Here is a 23,447-nt window from a genome sequence, read left to right as displayed (position 1 = left end):
TTACTATCTGGCTCTTTATTAAAAACAAATAAAAAATTTAAAAAAAGCCTGACCCCTGCTCTAGGACAAGTCTCTAGAAGTGGCTTTTGCTCAACATAAAAGAGAAAAAAATGAACTATTATCTTGCAAAATAGAGCTGTGATGAACTCCTATAGAAGATTCAAGTCTTGAGTCTGCCTAGGCAGCTGTCAGGAATGTAGGCAGAACAAAAATAGTGTAGTCCTTTGATGACGTCCCTAAGATGAGGCAAGGACTGGAAGGAAGCCACACGGGCACAAGACGCAAATGTCATCTAAAGCAGCTCTGCCAGGAGAGGGCTGTGAGTTCTTGCAGACATCCAATCATTTTCCCTTTTCCTAGCTTACCCTCCACTTTACTGTGATACAGCAAAACATTTCTAGTTACCTCTTATGAAGAGACTGTATGAATATAAATGACTACAGCAATGTTTTAGATTTAGGACTTTTATTTTTTTCACACCCAAGTTAGCCTGAGTTGACTCTCATTGTTCCCCTATCTACCCATAGTCCCCATACAACAGGAAGAAATATTTGCTTTCACATTACAGCATAAAGACTATCTAAGCTTTGACAGCTGACTTGTAGTGGGTCAGTGTGCGGGCAGAAGGGTCAGTGGCATTGATCCACTTGGGCATCCAGTAATGGCTCAGCCAGTCAGCCCGGCCTGGGTAATGGCGTTCAAAGACTTGACGGTAGTAATATCCTTCTTTGGTTTTAGGAGTATTGAAGGGAAATTTCTGGGCTGCATTTGCCATCATTGCATCATCAACCTGTAAGAATAAGCGTATAAGAGCAAAATGGTTTAAAATGGCAGGAAATACTTGTGTTTACTCTCATTTCACAAAACAGAAAATGTTAAGGTAAGACATGACTGTAACTTGTATGAGACCCTTTGAATCACCCATCACTTAGAAAATGCTAAAGTATTCATAATATGGATAGCTGCAGTGCCTTTTAAAGAACACTCATATGCATATTTTTAAAACTTGGTGGCTCTGTTTTAGTCATTTGTGCCTAACAAGATCTGGCACCCAGCAGGTGCCCAAAAATCTGATAAATGAAGATCAGTGATGATTAGCAGTAAGTCTCCTCTCTCTTTCGATTCTAGATGCTACTTTATAATCTTTCATGCTACTTACTTCTTACATAATTCTTATAAAAGAGATAATTGTTTACAGAGACTCTGAATCTCTCTGATAGGGACAAAGCATTCAAACTAAATACAAAATGAACAGCAATGACAGCTCTGCATCCAAATTGTCTTATTCCTGAAAATGTTTTTAAAGACATTATACCTGATGTTCAACATATTCCTGTAAAATCTTAAACCAGGAATTCTTAACTGAAGTTATTCCATCACTGAAGGCTTCTTTTGGTCGCCAGAGGATCTCTTTGGGTATCAGATTGGAATCCTCAAACGTCTCTCTCAGGAGATGTTTTTCTATCCCATTCTGACGTGACAAAAAAAGGAGCATCAGGTAAAAATTACAAATATAATCTGATGGCAATGGACAGTTTTTACCTTGAGTTGATTTACCTTTGGAATTCTCATTTCTGGTGGCAGAGACAAGTAATAGGAAGAAAATCGATGATCTAGAAATGGGACTCTCAGTTCAAGACTTAAAGGAGAAAAGAAGAAAATCTAAATTAAAATGGGTATTCAGTGCCTGCCAGTTTAGGTTCTGATTCAGTTTCCCATCAATTCAACCAGATCTTAAGAAATGTTAAGATCATACAGTCACATACAAGCCTCCTAATGACTGCCCTACACTAATGAATAGATACAAAAAATAAATCTTCATTTAAAATAATACATATATCATGTCATCTAGGGAGTAAAACTAACTGAGACTATTACTTTTACTTTCCCTTCTAGGAATAGTTAAATGCATATTTCAAAAAGCAGAAAAAAGTTACAAATCATGAGTGACCCAATCATTAAGAAAATACCTTGCCTAGACCTTTCTAACTCAGTGTTTTCTAGGTGAGACCATCTCTTCTAACAATTGTGATGACAATACAGTATTTTTTTTGTCACTGATTAACAATTCACATACAATATGCAATATAAACCAGTGTCCCACTATATTTCATCAAATTCCATATCACCAGTTTCCTGAAGCCTAGTGACTCTAGTTAGGACAAGCAGAGAGGATAATGACCAGATTCAGTTCATTCCTCAAACCCATATTTAATTATATCCTGATCTAGGTGTGATTCAGCAGAGGCAACTAAAATATTTAATGTCAGTTGTTTATCCTGTACAGTAAAAGTCTTCAGTTCTTCAATATAACTTTAGACAACCAGAAATGATACCAAAGAAACCTGATTCTTTATAATGTAATTAAACCCCTTGCATCTTCACTACCCTATTCCCTCAGGGTCACTACAGCACCAAATAGGCATGGTGGGCACTCAATACTTGTCACATGATGTTTACAATCTTTACTTCTCTTTAAAACACTTAACAGTAGCTGCTATAGCAGCCTTCCCTCTTCCATCTTGGTTATTCAGATGTGAGCAGAATGTTGTTACCCTTTAAAGGTGAAAACTCCACCTCAAACAACCTATGGAAGAAGACTTCTCTCCATATACCACAACACCACTTTGAAATGTGGCCTAATCCTTTTGGGACAAAGTTAAGAAACAGCTTCATTTTCTCTATAAAAGTCACACTTTGTAATATATAGCCAACCATATGTAACATATAGCCAATCAGCTATTGATTTTTATTTTCTCAGGGTATTGAGCTTTTTGTTTTGTTTTTTATTTTTTATTTTTTTGGTGTTTTTTTGTTTTTGTTTTACAATAGCCTCTAAAAATATTACCCATGGGCAGCAGTAGTTCGATCTGCGCGGAGAACATCAAACAAATAGAGTTCCCTCAGAAGCCTCTCACTCTCCTCCTCAGCTTTTTCAGGAGAAGGAGCCTATTTCACAAACAAAAACACTAAGAGTTTTGCTTTTGGCACACAAAGCAGTTTTTCTTTCTCCCTCTCCAATCCTAAAGGTGGATAAGACAAAAAGTTAAACAAATTTAGGGAAGGGAGTAAATAACTGAACAGAGGTAACCAATGCTTTACAAAACATGCCTTCCTTCCTACCAAACTGCTAATATTAGAATAAAATGAACACACGGGGCAACAGTCATAATTCCATAGGATGCTAAGAAATGGCAGAAAGGTGATTCTCAAGCTTAACTAGTTTTATTTATTTATTTTTAACTTTTTTTTTTTTTTTAGAGACAGGGTCTTGCTCTGTCAATCAGGCAGGAGTGCAGTGGTGCAATCACAGCTCACTGCAGCCTCGATCTCCTGGGTTCAGGTGATCCTCCCACCTCAGCCTCCTCAGCATCTGGGGGTATAAGCATGAGCCATCATACCCAGCTGTAACTAGTTTTAAAGAATAAAAATTATCTGACACATTAAAATTTCTTTCTTCCCCAAGAGATAGAAAGCAAACACTATCAGATTCCCTTTTGTAACCTCACAAGATACTCAAAAATATTAGTCATACTGAAAGATGATAGAAAATAGTCAAACAATTCATACTTTTCTTAATATAGCACGAATATCCCTCCACTTCAGAGTGGTTACCTTGTGAAAATATATGTAACCCTGCGTAAGTTCATCTGATCCTTCTCCAGAGAAGATCACCACGCTATCTGTGTTCTTCCGAATATACTTGGAAATTAAATACATACCTTAAATGAGAGAGAGAAATTAACTTTAATGTCAACATAACCTTCCACCAAAAATGCCTTTGATTTGATTTTTGGAAATAATTGAAAGCTTTACTACTATACTGGACTTCATATTAATATAAAGTAGTTTCCACAATAATGACCTTGTATTTACAAGCCATTTATATGTACTTAATCCAAAAGTACTACTGTAAAATAAAATAACCCAGAACCATTTTGTCATTTTATAAACAGGTTTTAAAATTCTAATGTTTTTAGACCAAGAATGTCCACCTCAAAACTTTGCTAAGCTGAACAATGACTCAAATACCTAAAAATCATGCCTTTCATAGTGGTATTATGACACAAAAATAAGAATAACCGTTTTGGTGGTTTAGTGTTAACTTTGATAGGTATTTTCCCCCTGCAACTCCCCATTTACCAGATTTCACATAAAACTGGGGAGACTATATAAGTTATTAAACTTGCCTCCTTGGTCCTGCACAACATCTCTCTAAACCAGTGTTTCTTCTCAACCTTGTTTTTATTATCACCTCAGCTAGAGAGCCTTTTTAGGTCATTTTCCTAACCTCACCCCAGCCCCATGAAATTCTAATACCAGAGCTATCCTGTCTGTCTGCTTATTTATTGTGATGTTTTGGAGGGCCATAAACCATTGTAATACCTAAGATATTTTTGCCTTCCAAGGCAAGTCTCTCAAGGGAGGCAGTAGCATATAAAGGCTCAATAACATTGGATCAGTCTGATTTGGGGTATACTTCCAATCTCAGTAGATACATTATCTACCAGATAAAATTAGTATTGTTTGCAGAGCAATGATAGCTAGTGACTGTTAAGTTGTGTGATGGAATATATCTAAAATGACTATTTCTTATCAAAAATGCATTACCAAATAGATCTATTTCCTCACTGTATATAGACTGTAGCCCAAGAAACTATAAGAGAAATGGGAGGTAGAGGGCAGAAAATATGTATCTGCTCCCTGGGAAAAAACCAACAGTGACACCAACAATGTGGAGGTTGAACTACGTATTTATTGTTCCCTTCACTCCAAAAGAGATTCAGAGAATTCTTAAGTGGTCTTAAATAATCAGTAACACAGGGATTTAATTTGCATTCATCCTTAAATAACATTTTTAAACTATGGCTTGAAATAATTTTTTTAAACCTTACATTTTTTTCAGTATTAAAAAAAGCTTTTTATTTAATAATATCATAATACCTTACCTACTGAAGCACGAACTGTTGTAATGTCATAAGTTTCCAAGGAAAATATGACTTCATCCAGAGCCTGAATGCCTTCTTCAGAGTTAAAAAGGACTTCATAATGTTCACTTCCAATATGATCTGCCACCTTATTATATAAAGAAATACCCATTTACTTGTTAAAGAAAATAACTTCCCTTGAAAATCAGACATGATGGGAGTTCACAAAGCTTTATGAATTAACAATGGTGAAAACTAAACAAGGGAAAAAAAGAAAAATGACTTTACAGCCCACCACATACAAGCCCAATCCAGCACTGTTCTCTCACCTGCTTCAACTCCACCACCAGGAAGTAAGTCTCCCCTCAGCTCCTCTGGTGCCAAGGCTTCAACCATTCTCCCAGTTGGCACCTCCCTCTCTACCTATTTTACCTAACCCACCTCATCTCTCTCTACCCCAACATGATCCCACGCTAAGCTTGGTCTTTTTTGGTCCTTCTGAAATGCCTAATTTTATATCCAGGATGTTATTCTTATATAGAATGGCCCTTCCCCTCATTCTGCTTTCCTTGGCTATTTTGGATTCTCTCGGCATTGATTACCTTGCATTGAGACTGCTCTCTAGCTTTTTCTCATCCATGCTACGAAAGTTCTCCTTAGTGGGAACTAGGTCTCCCGCTCACTGAATACAGACAAGCTGCCCTCTGCCCACAGTATTCTAAATACAGTACTTTTAAAAATAATAATAACAGCTAATACTCATTAAGTACTTACTACATGCTAAATTCTACCCTACTTACTTTACATGAATTATATCATTTCACCTTAAAATTTCCCCATAGCAGACACTATTATTTTTGTTACGTAAATGAGTAGAACCAGGATTTCAAACCACAAGTCAGGTTCCAAAGTCTGCAGTCTTAGCCATGATACCATGCCTTTACGTTTAAAAAAAAAAAGAACAAACAAAAAACCTGTTTTTTTAATTTTTCAAGATGGGGTCTTGCTAGGTTGCCTAGCCTGGACTTGAACTCCTGAGCTCTGACCTCCCACCACAGCCTCCCAAGTATCTGGCACTATAGGTGTGTGCCACTGCACCTGACTTATGCCTTTACTTTCTTTTTTTTTTGAGACAAGGTCACGCTCTGTCACCCAGGCTCCCATGAGGCTAAGACTACAGGCATGCGCCACCAAGCCTGGCTAGTTTTTGTATTTTTTTGTAGAGATGGAGTTTCATTATGTTGCTCAGGCTGGTTTCAAACTCCTGACCTCAGGTAATCTACCTCCCTCAGCCTCGTAAAGTGCTGGGATTACAGGTGTAGGCCATCACGCCCAGACACCTTTACTTTCAAAAGAGCATAATTATCATCACAGGGTCTTTGTGAGAATTGTATGGGTCATAACAGATAAAAGTACACAGAGGACAGTGTACAACACAGTGCATATCCAACAGCCATTTCATTCTATTTTAATACATTTAATTTAAAACAATTGTCCCAGTCAATACAGCAGCAGTAGAATCACCCATTATTGACTCCATTTTCATTCTAATAACAAGTCTACTCTAACTACACTACACAAGGGACAGAGACAGCACCTTACCTTTCTAGCAGCCAGTAAATCGGGGCTGTCTTCCATGCCAATTGCAAATGTCTGGAGAGGATACTGTACTCGGGCCTCTTTCAGCTGCTTCAACAGGGTGGCAGCAACCAAGCTGGAGTCCAAGCCCCCTACATGCAAGAGGAAATGGAAGTGTCCTAGTTATGTGCCTTGCATAAGACAGGGACAGAAGATGTATATTCCTGATAAACACCAAGATCATAGTTTTACCATTTAAAATCTGCAAGTTTTATAAACTGAAATCAACTTCAACAAGACAAAAATATATAAACTGTGATAATAGTAGTATTTGAATTGGTTAAAAATCACTACACAGAATTCTAAAGAACATTCACTGACTCACTCTTAACACCAATAATATAGCTATAGTGTAACTCAAGTTGGAGTATGACTATGACTATTAAATGTAGCTTATAAAAAATTGTTTCCATCCTATAATGAAGGAAAGAATAAATCATACAATAAATATTTTATAGTAAAAACCAAAGGGATGGCTACAAATCATTTCAATTAAACACACATGAAATATAATTAGGTTCTTTTAATTGACTTCACCTGATAAAAGGCAGCCAATCCTTCTGTCTGTCATCAAACGTTTCTTTACAGCATTATTAAAAAGGATCCTGAGGTTGTTCTTCACAGTTTCTATCTCAAAACCTATAAACACAGCAGTAAATCAAACAGCTCCAGAAAATCTTGGGCTGGATTAGTCATTGAAATGAAATACACAATCATCAACATCTATCATGATGGTATTTACTCAATGGTGGAGTGTGCCAAATCTTAATGTGTTCCCTCCAAACAAAATAGGAAGTAGGTCTTGAAACTAAAATCATTCAAATGATGGGAGAGTACAACTTAAAATTTTTTTCCCTTGAAGAAGGATGGAGAACAGGTGGGTGGGTGTCTGCTACCTGGAAAGAGTTTCTCCACATTGTCATAGAGGGCGTGCAGGGGTTCATCCCGACAGTGATGATATTTAACCATTTCCACGGATGCAACTTTGCCATTTGGCTTTAAATCCAAAACTTCATAGTGTCCAGGAAGAAAAGGCTCCACTTTTAAAAAGGGAGTCGTGGAGTGCTTCAATGTAACAAGACCTAGAAATTCACAATGATGCCTTTATTCAAATTAGGTAACCCTTCCCAATAACTTTCACGATTAGTTAACATCCTCTACATTCCTAATTTCCCTTTTTAATACAAACACATACCCATTAAATAAGCAAAATAGGAAAAAAATTTTCCTATTTTCCTAAGCCCTACCATCTACTTACCTGAGAGATAATAATGGCACAGGGATATACTGCCAAATTACACTAACTTTTAGTAATTCAAAGAAATAGAAAAATCTCCAGTGTTCAATTTCTTCTTCTTAGATTTCTAATCAAGAAAACCTATTTTCTATACTAAAGCAAATATATACAAAAGGAAAAGACACACTTATGAAGCAAAGGGATGAACTGGAGTCCTAATGTTATGATAGGCTGGGAGTCATTTATTTGTCATCACTGAGGTATTTTCAGAAAATAGCCATGGTTCCTAGACCTTTAACAAGTACAATGATCCACTTTCAGCCACTTTAAAGTGAGATAAGAAGACATCTATCCCTTAACTAGTTGTTATACCCTATATATGAATAAAACCATATAACTTAAATTTCCTCAATAAATCCTCACAGACAGTACCCAACCTCAAATCACCATGATCTTTGATACAAACATCAATGTTTTATTGTGGATCGTAATAGACTATCTACATGGAATACTCATGATTTACAATTTGAGATTGTCTCCCAGCCAGTAACCTGTGTAGCACTGAATTCAAATACCAGAAAAAGGACCCAGATTCCCTCACCAGCCAGCAGAGCTCAAGTGAGCTACACAACCCGGATAGGGAATGGGGAGTAATTAAAAGGTTTTAAGCAGGCAATACTATAATCAGATGAGTTTTTGACAGGTTATTCTAAAAGCACTGAGAAGAGAAAATTGTTGCAGTATTCCAGATGAGATAATTTGGTCTGGAAAAGGACAGTGTCAAGGAAACAGAAAAGAACAATCAAGGAATTTCAGAGGGTAAGTTCCATATCAAGTGATCATCAGGCTCAAAGAAGGCCCAGGGGAGCAGGAGGCTGCTTTTCCCCAGTGTTCTCTTTACCAGGCTTGCCCAGCAGTCCTGGCAACTGATATATATATGCTTGTTCTTTGCCATCTGATCACACTAGAAATGCCTGAAAATAAGCCAGTTCCGGTATTAGTACAAACACTGTGACTAGCATCCTAAGGACCCCTTTGATTGATCTCATTATCCCTGCTTCAGCCAATATTAAATCGAAAATTAAGTGAGAAAGAATTTAAAGAATGGCAAAAAGAGGCAGGGAGAGAGATATTAGGATGTTACTGCTGTATAGGTAAGGGATAAAAAATAAATGTCTTCCTCAAGTTTACCATCAAAAAGTGCTATACGTGATTTACAAGTATTTTCTTCCAACTTGTGTGTTGTCTTTTCACTTTCTTGATGGTATCCTTTGATGTGCAAAAATGTTTGAAGAAGTCCAATTCATCGATTTTTATTATTGTTCCTGGTCTCATATTTAAGAAAGCTTTGCCAAATCCAGGGTCATGACAATTTACTTCTATGTTTGCTTCTCAGGATTTTATAGTTTTAGCCCTTACATATAAGTGGATTAGTTCAAAACTGAGTCTCGCTCTGTCACTCAGGCTGGAGTGCATCTTTAAAGCAAATGCATTCTTTGTTTCTTTCTTTTTTTTTTCTTTGAGACAGAGTCTCGCTCTGTCGCCCAGGCGGGAGTGCAGTGGCGCGATCTCAGCTCATCTCGGCTCACTGCAAGCTCCGCCTCCCGGGTTCACGCCATTCTCCTGCCTCAGCCTCCTGAGTAGCTGGGACTACAGGTGCCGGCCACCACGTCCAGCTAATTTTTAGTAGAGACGGGGTTTCACTGTGTTAGCCAGGATGGTCTCGATCTCCTGACCTCGTGATCCACCCGCCTCGGCCTCCCAAAGTGCTGGGATTACAGGCATAAGCCACGGCGCCTGGCCTGATCCATTTTTCTGTATCCATAATTTTTGTATATGATGTTGGGTAAAGGTTCAACTCCAGGTTTTGCATATGTTTACATATCTGGTTGCCCCTGTGCCAGTTTTCAAACTTCTTCCCCCACTGAATAATCTTGGCACTTTTGTCAAAAATAAGTTGATTATATATGTATGGATTCATTTCTGACTCTCAATTCTATCCCACTCGTCTATACATCTATCCTTCTGCCAGTATTACATTTGCTTATTACCATTGTCTTGTAGTAAGTTTTAAAATCAGTTAGGTATGAAGTCTCCTACTTTGTTCCTCATTTTCAAAAAATTGTTTTGGCTATTCTTAGTCCCTTGCAATTCCATATGAATTTGAGAGTCAGCTTGTAGATTTCACAAAGAACTCATCTGGGATTCTGATAGGGATCAAGTTAAATCTGTAAATCAGTTTAGGGAAGACTGCCATCTTAACAATGTTAAGCCTTTGATTCATGATCATGGGATACTTTTCCATTTATTTAGATCTTCTTTCATTTCTGTCAACAACGTTTTATAGTTTTCAGAGTACAAGTTTTACACTTCTTAAATTTATTTATAAGTATTTTATTCTTTTTGATGCTATTATAAATGAAGTTGCTTTCTTAATTTCATTTTGATTGCTCATTTTAAATATGTAGTATTCAGTTAATGCGTGTCAAATACCATTGATTTTTGTATATTCATCTTGTATCCTGCAACCCTGATGAACAGAAGGGATTTGTATCTAGAATACATAAGGAACTATTACAATTCAGTAATAAAAAGACAAAATAACTCAATTAGAGATGGGTAATTCAAGAATGGATAAACAAACTGCACTGCATGCAAACAAATGGAATATTATTCAGCAAGCACACCAACATGGCACATGTATACATATGTAACAAACCTGCACGTTGTGCACATGTATCCTAGAACTTAAAGTATAATAATAATAATAATAAATGAGCTATCAAGCCATGAAAAAACACAGAAGAACCACAAATGTATACTGCTAGGTGAAAGAAGGCAGTCTGAAAAGGCTACATACTATATGATTACAACTACTATATGACATTCTGGGAAAGGCAAAGTGAGAGAGAAAGCAAAAAGATCAGTAATGACTGGGGGGTTAGGAGGAAGAGGACGGGGAGGAATGAATAAGTGGAGCACAGGAGATTTTTAGGGCAATGAAACTGTTCTACATAATACTGTAATGGTGGGTACATGGCATTAAACATTTGTCAAATCCAAAAATCTATAAAACACAAAGAGTGAACCCTTATGTAAACTATGGACTTCAGTTAATATATAAGTATCAGTTCATCAAATCTAATAAATGTAGCACAGTAATGCAAGATGTTAAGAGTCGGGAAAACTGGGCGGGGGCACTGTAGGGGAAGCATACGTGAACTCTCTGCACTTTCCTCTCAATTTTTTCTAAAACTGCTCAAAAAAAAATAAAGTCTATTATGTTTTTAAAATAAAATGATCCCTAGCAGGAAAAAAAGGGGCAAAGGATCTGAACAAATATTTATCCAAAGAAGATATACAAATGGCCAATAAGCATAAGATAAGATGCTGGACATCACTGTCAACAGGAAAACACAAATCAAAATCACAATGAGATACCACTTCACATACACTAGAATGGCTAGAATTAAAGTCACACAGTAAGTGTTTGTGAAGATGTGGAGAAACAGAAATTTTAATACACTGCTGGAGGGAATAAAAAATAATGCAGCCATTTCAAAAATTAGTCTGGCAGTTCTTCAACTGAACATAGTTATCATGTGTCCCAGCAATTCTACTCCTAGATATACACCCAAGAGAAATGTCTACACAAAAACTTGTACACCAATGTTTATAGCAGCATTATTCGTAATAGCCAAAAGGGGTAAATAATGTCTTAAATGTCCATCAACTGACAAGTGGATAAACAAAATGCAGTGTATCCATGTAATGGAATATCATTTGGCCATAAGAAGTAAGTACTGATACATACTACAGCATAGACAAATCTCGAAAGCACTATGCCAAGTGAAAGAATCCAGTCACAAAAGCCCATATGATATATAATCCCATTCATATGAAACATACAGAATAGGGAATTCAGAGGCAGAAAGACTGGTGATTGCCGGGCTACAACTGCAGGGGTGCAGATGATGGATATGGAGAGATGGAATTCAAAGCTAAAGGGCACAGGAGGCAGGGTGTTGTGGTGCATGCCTATACTCCTAGCTACTAGGGAGGCTGAGGTGGGAGAATCACTTGAGCCCAGGAGTTCAAGGCTGTACTAAGCTATGATCAAACCACTGCACTCCAGCCTGGGCTGGGCGACTGAGCAAGACCCCATCTCTTAAAAAAACAAACAAACAAACAAAAAAAAAAAAACCCTAGTTGAACCTGCCAGCAAAAACTAAGGTAAAGGGCATAGGATTTGATTTGTTTTTTTTAAGGTGGAAAAACAATTCTAAAACTGATTGGAGTGTTGGTTACCAACATCTGTGAATATACTAAAAACCACCGAACTGTATACTTCAAGTGGGTGAATTACATGGTATGTGAATTATCAATAAAGCTGTTTTAGAAATCCTAACATTTGCTGTGCTATAATGGTGGCAAAGTACCACAGTGCAATAATTGCAGAGTCAACCCTACGATTATAGTATGACACAGGAAAACTTAAAACTGCACTTACGATCAAGCTAGATGCAGAGCATATTAGCACAGCAAAAAATAAATGACTGCACTAAAGAATCATCCTTCAAGGATTACAGAATTTAAGTGCTAAAAAGGAGAGTACAACTCTTTTTTTAAAAAAAAGGTAAAGACTCATAACTTAATCAGTCACTTGTAAAATTCTGGATTGCTCTCTAAGAGATTTTCAAATATAATTTAAAAGAAAACATACAACCAAGACAATAATGAAAATCTATAGAAAAATTTATTATTACCTTTAGCTTCTGAACATACAGCCAAAAATCCATCTTCTGTCATTGCTTTAAACAAAGGTCTGACTCCATATGTATCTCTACCCAGGAACACTTTCTTAGTGGCAGTATCCAGTAAAACAAATGCAAACACACCATCCAACATACATATTGTTTGCTCAATTCCTCCTTTGTCATAAAGATGAAGGATTATCTCACCATCCACTTTGGTCTGGTATTCAAATTCAAAATGCTGTTGCATCTTAGGAAGCAATAGCAAAACCAAAATGTTAGACTCCTTGTACATTCACTAACAATTTTTTATTGCAAAAATGCTTCAGTATTTCTGAGCTCTATAATCCTTTCATGCACTTTGGTGATTTAGGGGAATCATAGCATTATTAAACTAGGGTTTGCTTCAACTCATATTCTGCAAATTCTGTTCAACATAAAGCTGAAGCCATGAAAATTTTAGTTGCAGTCTGATAATGAGAATATAATGGGAATGTGCCAGAACAGTAACCTGTGGAGAGATGGAAATGTATATTATATACATACTATGTATGTAATACATATATATATATATATATATTTATATATATACAGATTGAGTATCCCTTATCTGAAATGTTTGGAACCAGAAATGTTTTGTGTTTTGGACTTTGGAATATTTGCATATATGTGAGATATCTTGGGCATGAGACCCAAGTCTAAACATGAACTTCATTTATGTTTCATATATCTTATACACAAAGCCTAAAGGTAATTTTATATAATACTTCAAATAATTTTGTGTATGAAACAAAGTTTGCATACATGGAACCATCAAAAAGCAAAGGGGTCACTATCTCAGCTACCATGTGGAAAATCTGTGGCTGTCTGACATCACTGACCATCATTCCTGACTCTGAATTTATATGCTACTGATGAACAATCATTTTCATATACTTATAAAAAATATGACATACCATTAATACAGTAAGAAAGTAATAAGTAGCATAGTAGAATCACCAGAATACCTGCATCAGCTGTGAAACAGCTGTACAAACAATGGCAGGCTTTCAGACTCCACCTACAATGCTGTGTTTTGATTAAAAGGTTACTATACACTGTATTTGCTTTTCCTTTTTCAGGTGAGAAGAAATATCAGAAGCAGCTGAGCGACTAGGAAGCGGGTCCTCTGAGATTGAAGAGGCACTCGGCCAGATGACTTTTTTAAATGTTTCTCCAGAGTCATCTGCTTCATTAACAACGGCTTTTGTCTTGGAAGTCTCTCTTTGACTTTATAAATTGACATGACCTCTTGTTCTGTTATGAATGCAGGTAGCTCTAGTCCTTCAATATCTCTATCACACATTTTCACCATGTCATCTATACCTTTATACTACAGTCCAATTTCTCCTACAGCTTGACTTTCTGTGTTATAAGTGTTTCTACTTTTCCTTATCACTGCTGCTCACAGAAATATCTACAGGTCTTTTTGACATTTTCAGTATCTTAACACCACAGAGCAGAAAATAAGCAAATTAACACCACACAGCAGAAAATAAGCAAAAATACACAATGGATAACGCACATAGGTCCCATCAGTGGGGATCCTGCCAATGGCGTGTCCAGCTTGAACACGTGCCATTCTATTACCCTTCATGGGCGTGCTTGCATGGGGAAATCTGGGCATGTGTAGAAAAGTTATACTGCAGCTGAAGTGGGCTGAGAGGGTCTTTTTTCCCTAGGGAAAGCCAAATAAACTGTGTTTTACACCTGCATTTTGACTCTGACATCAAAATGCACATGTAATGTCATGTCAGTGCTCAGAAAGTTTCAGATTTTGGAGCATTTCAAATTTCAGATTTTCAGATTAGGGATGTTCAACCTCTAAATTTAAGTTAAGATAATAGGTTGCCTGGTTGCCATGACACTAAAAAACGTGTCTTCTGCAACTATAAACTTTTGGTTTGAGAAGACAGTATTGGCTAAGAAGTTCCTCCAGTTCAGCTTCAAAGTCCTAGCTATAAAAATGTAAAGCAAAGGGACAAACATCATTTGGCATCATTCCCTGAAAAATAAATGGCTCCAATCACAATAACAGATACATGATCCAAAACAAACCTGCTGGTCCCCAGAGGTGGATGACAATGCCCAGTGCTTCCACCACTGCAGTAGCATTGAAGCTACTCCTTACTGATAGATAAAATGATGGTGGCGCTTTATTAGTCTGCATTCCCCAAAGGAACAGCAAAGGGACTGTCTGCCACTGCATGCAGAGTACGAAGGTTTGATTAGGCTACTCCCCAATTCTGACACTCTCCACCATCAATGGCAAACTATGAGGATGAAAAGCCCTTGATGTATTCCTCTTTCTACCTTGTACTCAGGTTTTTGGCTGACATTAGAGAAAGAAGAGGTTTAAGTCAGGTGGAAATCCTAGATAAGATTAAAACATGCTTTCAAATTTCAAAAAGTAAATCTATTATGTATGTGCATGACCCATAAATATGCTTCACACTCCATCCAGCTTACTCCATAATTTGTGAATCTTTTGTCTATAAGCCCTCACTGAACTGTCCAAAAATGGGCTTTGCCTCCAGTGACTACAAAGTCACTACCTGGTCACCCCTCTCTGCTCTATCAGGGATGATCTGTAACTAGCAGGTGGGGCCTGGAAACAGTCTTCTGCTGACTGTTCTGGGCTGAACTGCCTGAAGGGTTAGTGACCATAAAGCATTCAGTGATATTTGTAAGCAACAGCTTCCCAAATCTACCTTGTCCACCTCTTTGGCCTAAACTTCGCAGGTAATTTATTTAAAAAGGAGAAGCGTCCTTTGGGTAACGGATGTATTACTTCCTACTCTCCTAAAACCAAACTCCAATGCTGCATCTTAGATAAAAGCCCTCAAATCTTGTCTCCTGACGTCATGCTGTCATTTGACTTGGCTGCACACCCCTAATACTCCCCTGCAGGGAGAGGGCCTGCTCTTTGCCCCAGCCTTTACCCCTTTCCTCCTTTCTTTCATTCAGTCTCCTTCTACTCCCAGTACACCTCTGGCTGTATTTTATTGTAGTGGTAAACTTTATTTTTACCAAAAAGGAGGTGTGGGGGGGGATTTTTGAATACTTTATATAAGCCTAAAATATACATTCTGCTCATTAGACAGACTGCTAGCTGCCCCAACTACATAAGCTTAGATGCTTGGTAGAAGCAATGAACAAACTTTTCTACTTTTACAAATATAACATTTGGCTAATTTAGAATAGAAATTAATTATTTTCAAAATATTAAACTTCTTGTAACTTTTTAATAAAAGAAACAACATTGTTCAAGTGAAACAGGGCACTTCCTATTTCATTTAAGGGGAAAGCCAAGCTGATAATGCCATAATACCACCTAGCATTCTCATGTATATGACATTATTTGACTTAGAAAGAAAAAAAATTTAATACTCTCTTCTTCTACCTCCCACTAGCAGGAAATTCCATTCTTGCCTTTCCTTTTCACCATTTCATCTCCAATCACCTAGAAAAATGATGTCTGTTGCATAGTAGACCCTTAATAAAGGAATAAATAAATGTGTAAAAGGAATTTCCTGAATAACTATTTTAAAACTTTTTAAATGAGAACACTATTATTAAGAGTCTTCCTATGAGCAGGCAACAAACAATGACAAAAGCTATTGTTCAGAGATAAAAATGTCCAAAATGTGATTAGGATATAAATGTCTATCAGTGCATGACAGGTATCTATCAAGAAGTCTCAAAAAATACCAAGAAACAAACCAACCAAATGCATGAACCTTGAATGAAATCTGGCTCAAAACAAACAAAAACCAGCTATAAATATATTCTTGGTAGCACTTTCAGATGTCAAGGTGGGCAGATTGCCTGAGCTCAGGAGTTCCAGACCACCCTGGGCAACATGGTGAAACCCCGTCTTTACTAAAATACAAAAAATTAGCCAGGCATGGTGGCAGGTGGCTGTAGTCCCAGCTACTTGGGAGGCTGAGGCAGGAGAATTGCTTGAACCTGGGAGGCAGAGGTTGCAGTGAGCCAAGATCGCACCACTGCACTCCAGCCTGGGTGACAGAGTTAGACTCTGTCTCAAAAAAAATAAATAAATAAAAATATTCTTGGGACACTTAGGGAAATTTCATTTAAGTATTAACTGGATATTATGTGGTATTATGGACTCTTAGGTTTAATAATGGCATTGATGTTATGTAGAAGAATGTCCTTATTCTTAGGAGATAAATGCTTATATATTTAGGAGTGTAATAATATCTGCACTGTACTCTCAAGTGATTCAGCAAAAAAAGTGTGTGTGTGTGTGTATGTGTGTGTGTGTGTGTGTGTGTGTGTGTGTAGAAAGAAAAATCAAGCAACTATAGCAAAACATTAATGACTATTCAATCTAGGTGCTTGTTGTTCTGTTCTTTACTGTATGTTAGGAATTTTTTCAAAATGAAAAGCTGGGGAGAAGGAGAAAAAATTCTAAGAGTCAATGAAACTGAAATGTAATCCCCATTTTTTTCACTTTTTTTGTGACCAAGTCATTTCACTCACCTTCTTATTCATCAGTTCCCTATTTACATACTTAGAGCAAATAAGATAACGAACATAGAGTGCTTTGCAAAGTAAAAAGCATGACACAGAATATATAACATCATCGTAACCAACAAACTCTGAAGTTTAATCGCATCCAGACATCTGGTTTCTTTCTCCTCACCTTCTTATGGTTGTAGATTTCACCATTGTAACAGAGCCACAAATACGGATATTTCTTCACTCGAATTGGCTGCATTCCAAACAGCGGGTCAACTACTGCCAACCGGTGAAATCCAAAGCAGCAGTTAGTGTATCCATTGACATTCTCAAAACGGAATGCATCTGGACCTCTGTGTGCAATCTTCATAGCACTCAGACACTGAACAGAAAGGCAGTCATCACTGCCAAACAGCGCCCAAATGCCACACATGGTGCAATGAAGCTATCAGCTTTCCATGGAGAGAAAAGCAGACAAATCAAAAATATTCAATATCCAATCCAACTCCGCATTAAATCTTGATTCCAGAAACGTGCATAAACCACTTCAAAGACTAAAATTTAAACCATCTTTTCTATAGCGATTTCCCATTGGGTTGGCAGGCACATGGGAGTAGAGAATGATTTAATTTACTTACAGGTATTCAGAAAAGATAGTGACCTCTACATTCAACCGGCTACAGAAGCTTAGCACCTAGCCAAAGCCTGCATCTCTCCCACCTTAGGATTTAGTGGTTGGCTAGAGCTGGCAGCATCCAGGCCACATCTGTCTCTGCATTCTAAGTTTGCTCCCAAGATACAGATACAAATGCATGCTGGCTCCAACCTAGCCAGAGATCCCAGCCCCACTCTCACCATCCCAAAACCCCTCAAAGATCCAAGAGACTTTCCAGATTACTAGAGTCTCCTCTCAGGTTCCTTTGACAGTTAAATGCCCTCTCTTTATCTGAACTAGCTGCAGGTACCATATAACGGGTACAACAGAAAATCATACTGCTGTAAGTGTAATACTAAGATACACAGCTCTTTCAAGCATTTCACTATATTACATCTAGGTTACCTTTAAGTGATTTATTCAGATGTGATTGAAGAAAATCTAAAGGGAAAAAAAAACAATTTAATTTGATATCAGATATCCTGGCTTTATAACAAATAAAACATTTTAAGTTAATAGAAGATACAAAATGTTCACTATCAAAATGTCCTAACTGACAAAAATGTTCTCAAATATTTCTGTCTCAAAGTTGCATTGTTCAGTAAGGAAGCAAAGTAGGTGGGACATATACAGCAACAACACCCCTAATAAAAAACTTGGCTCATCCCTATAAGCCCGGAAGCAAATAAATCATCCTTACATACGTTAATTACTTTCCAATTTCAAATTCTCAACTGTGAAATAAAGGGCTGTTTTATTTGGCTGCTGCCAGCTCAAAATGACACATTGCACCATGTGTGGCATTTGGGCCCTGTTTGGCAGTGATGACTGCCTTTCTGTTCAGTGTCTGAGTGCTATGAAGATTGCACACAGAGGTCCAGATGCATTCCGTTTTCAGAATGCCAATGGATACACCAAAAACAAGATGTTTTAATTAAAACATCTCTAACTTGAAAAATAACTATTTTGGTGTTTTTTAAAAAAACTGCAAATTGCAGCAAATGCCCAGATAATTTAGGATAAACACCCTAAGGAAAAAATATATATTCAAGTTGCATAAGTCACTTTGAGCAATTCTTTGATGATATTTCATTTATATCTAAAAGAACCAAAAGTTTAGCTGGCTTTTCCGGAAAACCAGAACCAAATAATATATGGTTATAATGAAAATCATCTCAAGCAATTTGGAAATGAAGTACCACATGTCCTATGCTGTCCCTTCGATGCACTTGACCAAATAGCCCAAATAGCCTCTAACAAATTATTTGAGATTTACTGGAAAAATTCCGTAAGATTTAAATGAGATGACTACTAATAAGCCATCTGCCTTTGACTCTATATCAATTTAAAACGGGTTAGGAAATTGCTTTGAAAATCAAGTGTGGTCATCAGGGAATCATTTACCTAAGTCTTCTTAACGCCGCTTAGTGAATCCCTGTATTAATCCTGCTATAATAAATACATTCTAACCACTAAACTGGACGGGAAAAAGGGAGAACAAAGAGGCATGTAAAGTACACTTATTTTTTCTAGTAGAAAAAAGCCAATTAAAACTATAACCTATTATTTTTCTTGGAATCAGGCTTATAGGAGGGCAAAGTTCCTACTGCCGCTACCTGTTCTCAATATTTTTCTTATTTCTTCCTAAACTTCCAGAGCAGTGCTGTCCAATAAATATGTGAGCCACATATGTAATTTTAAATATACTAGCAGCCCCATTAAAAGAAAAAGGTGAAATTAATTTTAAATAAACTTAACTCAGTATATCCCAAATAGTAACATTTTAACATATATGTAATCAATATAAAAAATTATCGAGCAGATATTTTACACTGTTCTTCCTACTCCAACGACAAAATCCAGCGTATTTAACACAATACGTCTCAGGACTAGCCAGCATTTCAAGTGCTCAACAGTTACAGGTGGCTAGTGCCTACCGAACTGGACATGGCAGTTTCAGCACATTTAATTTCTATTCTACTTAGCGCTACTTACACCTTCACCCTCTCACTTTACTTTTATGTTAAGATCTCAGTAAGTAACCAACTACAGACAGGTTCAAGCCCTACTTTACCTCTAATTACTCTTACAGCAATGCTATGAATCATGATTTAAAATTAAAAAAAAAAAACTGCTGTTAAATTATTAGTCAAGCGCCCAGGGCAATGGACAGTAAAGAAATAATGTAGGCCACGGGCCGAGATGAAAACTGTCTTTTTTATTTAAAGCTATAACAGTCATCTGAAGCCAGCCCTGCAAAATGACATCCTTTGAAAAAGGCATGCTAGTTCTTTTGCCTTTTTCTATACTTGGCCGCCTGTGTCCCTAAACAGACCTCTTGTCGGCAGGGTTTGCTCAGCAAGTCACTTGCTGAGTCTTGCAGTCTACAGAGACGGGTGGGGACTGGTGGGGATGGCCGGGTGAGAGGGAAGGAGGAAGGTGAGGGGTCCAGGTGAGGAGGGGGGCAGTTGAAGGGGAAAGCACAGACACCGAGGCAGTGATAAAGCCGGAGTCTCTTCTTCCTAGATCAGGACCACGCGACACCTGACTGCGCCCTGGCCACGAGCACGATCCGACCCGTCCGCCGCAGGGACCCGGCCTGCGAAAATGTCCACAGGCTTCAACGCCACATAGTAAAAAAATATATACACATATAACATTTACAGGGACTCAGACCGCCGCTGCCTTCTCTCCGGAGCGGTCCCGCCTGCCGGCCGCGGTTCCCTCTCGATGCCTCAGGGAACCAGGACGGAGAGGTCCCTCCGCTAGCTGCCAGGTGCGCAACAATCGCTAGGCGTCCGCCCCGCCCTCTCTACCGCAGGAGCCGCAGCATCAGCAGGCGCCCCCGAACAGCGTCAGCCGGGTGCCAGGCTGAAGACCGCATCCTCCACCCCTTCCTCCAGAAGCAGCCCCAGGGCACGCGAGGAGGATGCTGGCGCGGGGCGCAGCGCACGGGGCGCAGGGCCCGGCTCACCTGGGCGTAAGCAGGTCAGGGTGATGTGGCGGAAGGAGGCCAGAGCTGCGGGCAGCTTGTCGGGCGGCGAGGCTGCTGGCACTTATACCGACCTGGCTCCTGTAATGCGTGAGGGAAGTTTCATCATGCCTGCGAAGACCAACCAGCGCGCACAGGGGCGGGGCCGCGGGGTGTCCGGGGCGGAGCAGGACTAAGGGGGGCGGCGGGAGGGCGCAAGGAGGAGCTCTTTTGTTTCCAGCGCCTTGCGTCTCAATGCGCCTGTTTAAGGATAGCCTCAGAGCTCCGCCCAGGCTACCTGCTGTTCTGACAATTAGGGAGGCTTCTGAACTTGGTTTGTTCTTAGGGATATCATCACCGTTTTTTTGTTGCACTACCGTCTGATTTATTATGCAGTGCAGAGAAAAGCTTGTCCTGAGAAACTGATGCGTGAGGCCTAAAATGTCCTTATAAGATCTATTAATTAATTGGGGCCAGAAGCGGTGGCTCATGCCTGTAATCCCAACACCTTGGGAAGCCAAGGAAAGAGGATCACTTGAAACCAGGAGTTCAAGACCAGCCTGGGAAACACAGCGAGATCACATCTCTACGAAAAGTGGTGGCACACCGTGGTAGTTCCAGCAACTCAGGAGGCTGAGGCAGAAGGATGGTTTGAGCCCAGGAGTTTGAGGCTGAGGTGAGCTCCACTCCAGCCTGGGCGACAAAGGCAGACCCCCATCTCTAAAACAATAAAATAAAATCTAAATCTAATTGATACATGAAGCCAAAATACATCAGTGGTCCTTAAACATTTTAAGTACAAAGATTCCTTTTAGAATCTCAAAAAGGATTTTGTCAACTTGCCTCCACAAGATGATTATGTGCTTTTAAGTATCTCTTTGATGAAGAAAAGACATCACGATTTTAAAAAAGTATCATAACACTCTTAAATCATATTTTACTAATTACATCAGCACCGAAATAAATTGAGAAATAGTAAAATTATATGTGCACGACCTACTATGATCAGACTACAGTCAATGCTTGGAGAGCATGCAGGTTTGATATCCCCATACAACGCATTCCCGACTAAATCAAAAACGCCAACAATTTAAAATCCCTAAGAACAGAAGATGGAGTAGTCGCTTAGTAGTTACAGGCAAGAGCAAAGATGAGAGATGACTTGTTCTAAGGTTCATTCTTGCTGGAAAGTTTTCAGTGTCAAACGGACTTTGCTGTATCCTAATTGACGTACTTTAAACCTGAGAGCAATGTGGGAAAGTAGGTCTTCTATCTACATTTTACAAATGAAAAAATAAGACTCAGAGAAGTTGAGGGATTTATCCAAACACAGCTTCACAGCAGTAGAGAATTGAGCCATAATCTGTGTAAACCCAGAGCCCATTTCCCATAGCACCTTGCCTCTGTAGTGGAAGACAGGGTCCCCTGCTTGGTGTGTTACCTAGTGTGATTGGTTGTGCTGCGTATCTCCTGCTTGTCCGTCCAGAGCTCTACCCTTCTCCACCTCACTTTCTGTCCTGGCTCCCTTGCCCTCCTCTTTCAGGGAGAGTGTGCAAAGGCAGACATTTCAAGGAGATGCAAAAGGTGGGATGGAGTAGTCTCAGGACATTTAGCCCCCCGGCTCTCTTACCTCAAAGCTCATCTCCTGAAGGCCACAGCTTCTGTTAACCGACCCTTTGCACACCTCCTTTTCTTCAGATTCCAGGAACTGCTCCCTATCTAGCTACTCTATCACAATGCTGCTTGCTTTCTCACTCTAGGATCTGTTAAAACAAAAAGTGAGCCTGGGTGCGTGGTTCACACCTGTAATTCCAGCACTTTGGGAGGGCAAGGCAAGAGGGTGGCTTGAGGCCAGGAGTTCAAGACCACCCTGCTCAACATAGGGAGGGCCCCCCACTCCCATCTCTGGTCTCACACACATACACATGCGCACAAATTAAATTTTATCTAAAAATTTAAAAATTGTTTTAAAAGTGAAATATTTACATGGATTATGTATATATTCATTTTGTAAAACTATAGATCTCATGGAACTGGGAACTCTTTACTCTTCCAGCAAAACATTTATTTAGCCGCAAATAAAAGAAGACCAGTGATTTAGCCTGTAAACACAAAAAAGAAATAAGAAAATACTGCTAAGGCTGGGGCAGGGGTGGGGGAAAGAGATCTAAAAAATTAAAATTTTACTGGGAAGGACCACTAATTAGAATCAGAATAATTACTGTTTTAAAGCATTTAAGAATAGAGCACAACGAACCCAGGGAAGAACTAGATATGATTCAGAGTCGAGCTCACAGAGCAGATGGTATCTCAGCTGAGACTCATAGAATAACATTAATAAGGGCATTCACTGCCATTTATTATCCCTAACTGCAATGCATTTTGTATAAGTTATTTGTACTCTTCACATCAACCATGGAAATTAATAATTATTCTTATCTTCTGACGTTAAGGAAGTGGTAAGTGGTGTAAGAAGATAAATTAACATGCCAACACCAAACAGCTCAAGTTCGATAAGTCAGGAGTGCCCGTGTCTCCCCAAGAGGTTGCTCAGCAGGCAGACCAGGTAGAGAGAGCCCTTCCAAGAAGTGGCAGTGAGACATGAAATGTCTCAGTGTGTCTCTAAGAACAACAGAAACCAGTACATAGACTAAGTGGAAAAAGCCAAGGAAGAGGCAGGAACTTCCTCTTAAGAGAGCAAGAAGAATAAACAGAGCAGGACTGAGGGAAGCCGTGGGAA

At 38.7% G+C, this 23,447-nt stretch overlaps 1 protein-coding gene across 4 annotated transcripts; it reads right to left on the bottom strand.

Annotated features, from left to right (window-relative positions):
* Positions 1–448: 448 nt before the first annotated feature.
* On the bottom strand, positions 449–22,807 carry ASNS (asparagine synthetase (glutamine-hydrolyzing)). 4 transcript variants are annotated; one of them, XM_054558991.1, is made up of 15 exons: positions 20,711–22,807; positions 20,072–20,335; positions 19,141–19,208; positions 18,142–18,177; positions 17,266–17,533; positions 12,570–12,807; positions 7,463–7,648; positions 7,104–7,205; positions 6,531–6,658; positions 4,950–5,076; positions 3,616–3,722; positions 2,849–2,949; positions 1,558–1,639; positions 1,316–1,471; positions 449–790 (listed from the first exon to the last, which is right to left on the bottom strand). In XM_054558991.1, the coding sequence occupies exons 5-15, from the start codon at positions 17,512–17,514 to the stop codon at positions 581–583; spliced, it is 1,686 nt and encodes a 561-aa protein (XP_054414966.1). In that variant the 5' UTR covers positions 17,515–17,533; positions 18,142–18,177; positions 19,141–19,208; positions 20,072–20,335; positions 20,711–22,807; the 3' UTR covers positions 449–580.
* Positions 22,808–23,447: the final 640 nt, after the last annotated feature.

Source organism: Pongo abelii, chromosome 6 (genome assembly GCF_028885655.2).
Source record: "Pongo abelii isolate AG06213 chromosome 6, NHGRI_mPonAbe1-v2.0_pri, whole genome shotgun sequence".
NCBI classification, from domain to species: Eukaryota; Metazoa; Chordata; class Mammalia; order Primates; family Hominidae; genus Pongo; species Pongo abelii.
This window is presented reverse-complemented; position numbering and strand designations above follow the sequence as displayed.

What these genes read in the sequence shown, in the direction of transcription:
- ASNS (XM_054558990.2), bottom strand. Translation starts at nt 17,514, where the DNA reads ATGTGTGGCATTTGGGCGCTGTTTGGCAGTGATGACTGCCTTTCTGTT. An exon ending in AAATCTACAACCATAAGAAG is followed by an intron (nt 12,808 to 17,265) that starts GTGAGGAGAAAG and finishes TTGCTTCCTAAG; the next exon opens with ATGCAACAGCATTTTGAATT. An exon ending in GATTGGCTGCCTTTTATCAG is followed by an intron (nt 6,659 to 7,103) that starts GTGAAGTCAATT and finishes TCTTGCATGTAG; the next exon opens with GGGGCTTGGACTCCAGCTTG.